Here is a 5525-nt window from a genome sequence, read left to right as displayed (position 1 = left end):
TCAGAGCAGTCCCAAACACAGAGAGGCTCAGAGCTGGATTTTGTTGTTGTGCCATACCAGCATGGATTTAATGGAATTGTTTTTCTTTTCTCTCGGTACTGCGGTTGTTCTGTACTATGGAGTGAGACTGCTACTTTTCAGTAGGATGCTTTTTCCAAAACTGTGGTTTCCACTCTCAAAGTCCTTTTTCACCTCCATGGGAGAGTGGGCAGGTGAGCTGTGAGTGTGTGCAAGTGTCAGTGCATGTGTGCCTGTGTGTGTGTGCCTGTGCCTGCGTTTGCATGTGTGTGTGTGTGTGTGTGTGTGTGTGTGTGTGTGTGTGTGTGTGTGTGCCTGTGCCTGTGAGTGTGTGTGTCGTGTGTGTGTGTGTGTGTGTGTGTGTGTGTGTGTGTGTGTGTGTGTTTGTGTGTGTGTGTGTGTGTGTTTGTGTGTGTGTGTGTGTGTATGTGTCTGTGTGTGTCTGTGTGTGTCTGTGTTTGTGTACTGTATGGTATTTCAGACCTATTATGTTTCATAATTTAGATGTCAGCCAGAGTCATGACTAACACTTTGTTATGAGTGTGTAATGCATGAAAGAACACGTGTCAGAATGTGCCCGTGCTTGCAAGAAAGCTGAAATACATACAGTGTTTAACCGAGTTCACTGATAGATGAAGATGATTCGGCTGTAAAATAATTGTAAAAAAAAAAAAAAAAAGAGAGACCCTGGAGTAAGACTTGTTCAGACTTTCCACTATTACACAACTTTGGACTTGTGTCAATGTTTTTATGTTTTTCCAAAAGATATTGTTGCCCAAACCCCATTTTAATTCAATATAACAGAAGATTCAAATTCTTAGTACCTGTGAAAAGTTAAATAATAATTGATGACAAGTGAGGCAAACTAGTGTCGGAGAAGACTCATTGCAGTACACAATAGACAATAACAACACTGTCCTGCTAGAACATTTTGCAATGAAGTGCCTTCAGGGTAAGTTTAAAGAAGCGATTAAGGATAGGTAATACCTTGCTATTTATCCAGCTGATGCAAGCAATCCCACCTGTAAACCAACCTATAGATTTAAGGACAGTTTAAACGCATTTTAACCTGAATGCAACTGGGGTCACACAGTCAGCTCTGGCTTGACACTCAGACCATTTCCCAGTACCAGGTCCTAGAGCGTTCTCACTGACTTACAATACATCCTTTGGCCTCTTCTGAGGAGGTAATTGAATCTCCATCAGTGCTGAAATAAGTCTTGTCAAAAGACACAGAACACTGGACAGGGCATTGTCCATTTCTTTTTAAACGCCTACTTTCATTCCACTCCAGTACTTGGGAAAACAGCAATCAGGACAGAATGTTCTAGGCTCCATCAACCTTCTACCTCTGCATTCATTTCTGCCCTGACAATCTGAAACCAAATTGTGCATGCCTTTGTGTCCTTTCTCAGAGTGGAGTGTTTTCAGACTTAAGTGGCCTAAGTTGTATGTGGTGCATAGGTCAACAGAGGACAAGCATGTTTGAAATAAATATTTGCAGTATGTATGTATGAATGTGTTTCTGTGCATTTGGTTAAATAGTATGTGTATATTAGGATAGTGTGCTCATGTTCAGAACAGTTGGATGTGGTATTTTAAGTTATTTAAATTGTATAATAGTTCTTATTCATCACATTATTACAACAAGTGGCACATTTAATGTGGTCAGAGATGCTATTTAGACTAGGAAATGACTGTCATAGCTATTCTTTCATATATGCACATACATGCTGAGGCTGCTTATAAATAACAATTCACACACTAATACTGCACTCGATAATTATTTAGCACAAGTTGTGGAAATGACCACAATGCCAATTTACTCCTTGCAGTTTAGTAATGTTTAAACCAAGTCAGAGACTTAGATGGGAAGTCTGCTTTTAATGATGGACAGATATACTGTAGATTCCCAACTTCATATTCAATCCACTCACTGTAAATCGGCATAGGACATGGTAACTGTGGAGCATGGTATGCAATCAGGTATCAAACCATCAACCCTGTCTGTGGTCAATGGCCAATCCGCCCCATACCTCCTGTCCGACAACTGCCCCAGCAATTATGGTATAATATAACAAAAAGGACAGATACTGTGTTAAGAACACATTCTCTTAAATGACCATGAACAGTTATCGAAATAAAAATGTAACCTTCATGAATATGATGTAGGGGAGAGTGGCCTAAGTTGTGCAACTTTTCACTCAAAGTGACTTTAAAGTAAGGCCTTGACAGTAAAGTCTCCAACTCAAATATGTACATATATTTCAGGGTGTTGTGCATCCCTTGCTATAAAAACTTTGGATCTGGAATAAACTGTTGAAGAAATATAGCTTTCGGAAAAAAAGTTGTCTTGATGCACAACTTGCCCCCGGTGTGGTGTAAGTTGTGCGGTTGGAGAGAATACCATGGGGTGAATTGTGCCATTGATACATATCTCATAAACTGTAATGCAAGACAAATCCATTAGACAATCACTTATTTAAGGTGTATTTAAAGTAAATAAAGTAAATAGTTGACAAAGATTGAAGGACAATTTTCTTAAACAAGGCCTAGCAGATCTAATGGTTTTACCTGCAAAGCTCACAATGACAAAGTCACCATTATCATCTTTCTGGCCATCTGAACTCTCATCAGTGGTGTCGCTAAGTGGAATTGAGATGTCAGTCTCTTCTGAGCTACTGTAGACAATCACTTTCTTTTGGTGACCAGTGTATACAGCCATGCCACTGGCACAACTCTCAGAAATGTACTTTGCACTAGTTGCTCCGTGCTTGTGGAACCAACTGCCACCTGACAAATGTGATTCCCCTACATTTCTGCCTTTAAATCAAGGCTCAAAACCCATATGTACACCCTGGTGTTTCCTCCCCATTAACTATCTTACCTCTGCACTACTATCTGTGTTTATGTGGATGTATGGGCTTTACGTCTTTTATTTTGGTTATTGTTATTTTACCTTCATTGTTTACCTACTGAAGGCACTATGTACAGCACTTTGGACAGTGCAAACTGTCATAAATGTGCTTTTATAAATACATTTTACTTACTTACTTACTTACTTACTTACTTACTTACTTACTTACTTACTTACTTACTTACTTACTTACTTACTTACTTACTTACTTACTTACTTACTTACTTACTTACTTACTTACTTACTTACTTACTTACTTACTTACTTATAACTCACCCAGGCCCTTTGGCAGAAATCACCCCAATCCCAGAAATTTGGATAATAAGCATGATGCAGCAATTTAGGGCTGACATCGTGCTAACTGTATAGACTCAAAATGTAGCATACCAAAGCACTAAAACATGTGTCAAATGTTTTCAAACTTGTCTATAATTGTTCAGACACAATAATCAAAAAACCTTGATCATGGAAATTTTACTTTTAAAGGCAAAACACAGTTTTTTTTAGCTTAAATGTGCTTATATCGTATTCCTTGTGTCTCCCTTCTTTACAGGATGAGTCAAATGTATGGCTCTTCTTAAATATGTGGTCACATTTCCAATTTCTTCCACGGTTTTCTAGAAACAAGGGGTGGCACAACTTCCAAAATGCACAACTTAGGCCACTCTCCCCTATGTTATGTAGAATCAATAATGAGTTTTTGTCAAAGACTGTAGGCTAGTCTTCACATTATTATAAACACACATTGCAGTAGTCAAATTATCCTTGTGGGCCTATAGGAATCTGAATCATTGCATCTGCTTCTTTCTCTTTGAAGAGATGCCTGCAAAGGCCATTGTGGTTTAAAGAGCTAATTTGCATAAAGAAAAATGCCAAAGTCAAGTCTCAGACCCTTTTCAGTATGGTCAGTGACTACTAATGAGTGTTGCTCTGACCTAGTTAAATTGTCCAGCCATTTAATAATTTGCAGTTTGCTACATAGACAAGTATCAGATTGATGTGAAGGAGAAGCAGGTTTTTTCAGTTCAAGTTCGGCAACTTAACCTCCAGGGAACCAAAGTGTCACGGCTTCGGTATGCAGGGTACAGGGATTGGACCCAAAGGCAGACAGTTGAGGGGAACAGGTTTTCGTCAGTGATTTGTTCATAAAGAACAAGACTGAAGAAGCTATAAAGACTGAATCCAATCAGACTGAGCCTTGTGGGACCCAACACAACCTGTGTGCAGGGGAAGAAACCTACTCAACAACAGTAAAATCAAAGTAATCTATTGCATGAGTAGTAGGAAAATCCATTTAGAACAGGTCCAATTAGGCCAATGCAATTCTTCACCGATACAATGATAGGATCTGCTGTGTCACAGCGAGCACTTGAGTGACAGCGATACATCATTTCAGCAAGCTATACATGAGGAGACGTCTTTTGTGTGCTTTTATCTGAATGGTAGTAAATCTACCACCTTTATGAAAGATTGACAGGCATACCAACAGTAACTAAGAGGTGGTGGGGGGGGGGGGGGGGGGGGGTGCATAGCCATTCTGAGATGTCGAAATTCAGAAAACTTGATTTTGTCCAAGTGAGAGCTGGGCAGTGTGCCAGACCTAACCATCGTCATCCAGATACCAGAGAACATTATCATGTTTCAGTTTTTCAGAGAAAAACAATGAAAAAAAAACATAGGCCACTCCTGTTTTTTTCTTGGGTGTGCCGAGCATATCTATGATATGATATGGAGGTGGAATATGTTAAAACGTTTCTATAAAAGGTTATGGAGCTCAGAGGTTTGTCAACTGACACTTTCCTCATTTGGCAGGACACATTCACATTTGCAAGGAGCATTCAGTTTGTTTATTCGACTATACAAATAAAATGAGAAGAGGCTAAATTGCCGATGCATTGGAGCAGTTAGTACTCTCAGAACGCTCATTTGGTCTATTCCCATGCAGACAAGAGCTCAATCAAGTGGATCCTGTCCCATCCAACTTGGCTTTACTACGTAAATCTGGATGCCCATCTCTTTATGTCTGGACAACAGCCTGTTATCCATGGAATCAGGGCCGGGAGGAAATGGGAGAGTAGCGAGCACTCAGAAACAAGCAGTTCTTGTCAGTTATCAGGAAGTTATTTCTCAGAACTGGGGAACACACTGTATTAGTACAGTCTGTTACAGAGCGGGCTGCGTCTGGTGTAAACAAACAAAGAAACAAACAATCTTAGGATTGGTCTGACAGCAGATGCAGTGCCGTTCTGATTCAAAGTGTCCCTGTGTTTAAAATGGACACTGCGTGAGATTATAACAATCGGTTGAAATCTTTCATAGTGCTAACCCCTTGCCTCCCTGTTTTAGTGGTGACCGGTGCTTCAGAAGGCATAGGAAGAGCTTATGCATTTATGGTAAGTGACTGTTTCCATAGAACCACTTGTGTTCACATGTAGTACAAACTGAGGTTCAGTTCAGGACACCAAAAGTTAATAAATTTTTTAAATATCTGTAACTTTTTATTTTTTGTTTATATTTTCAGAATAGCAGGTTAAACATGATTGACTTTATTTTGATTCACATCTGCTCATTTCTGTCAAATGGCATTTTA

At 39.5% G+C, this 5525-nt stretch overlaps 1 protein-coding gene across 2 annotated transcripts in view; it reads left to right on the top strand.

Moving 5' to 3' along the window:
• hsd17b3 (hydroxysteroid (17-beta) dehydrogenase 3) overlaps positions 1–5525 on the top strand; it is an 8746-nt gene continuing 3221 nt past the window's right edge. For both annotated transcript variants that reach the window (XM_080039885.1, XM_080039884.1), the window contains exons 1-2: positions 1–212; positions 5282–5328. In XM_080039885.1, the coding sequence (XP_079896011.1) occupies positions 62–212; positions 5282–5328 (198 nt within the window). In that variant the 5' untranslated portion in view covers positions 1–61. The remainder of the gene's footprint in view (positions 213–5281; positions 5329–5525) is intronic.

Source organism: Ammodytes marinus (assembly GCF_949987685.1).
Source record: "Ammodytes marinus genome assembly, chromosome: 2".
In the NCBI taxonomy this organism is placed as follows: Eukaryota; Metazoa; Chordata; class Actinopteri; order Uranoscopiformes; family Ammodytidae; genus Ammodytes; species Ammodytes marinus.
Note: the sequence above shows the minus strand (reverse complement) of the source record. Positions and strands in the feature narration are given on the sequence as shown.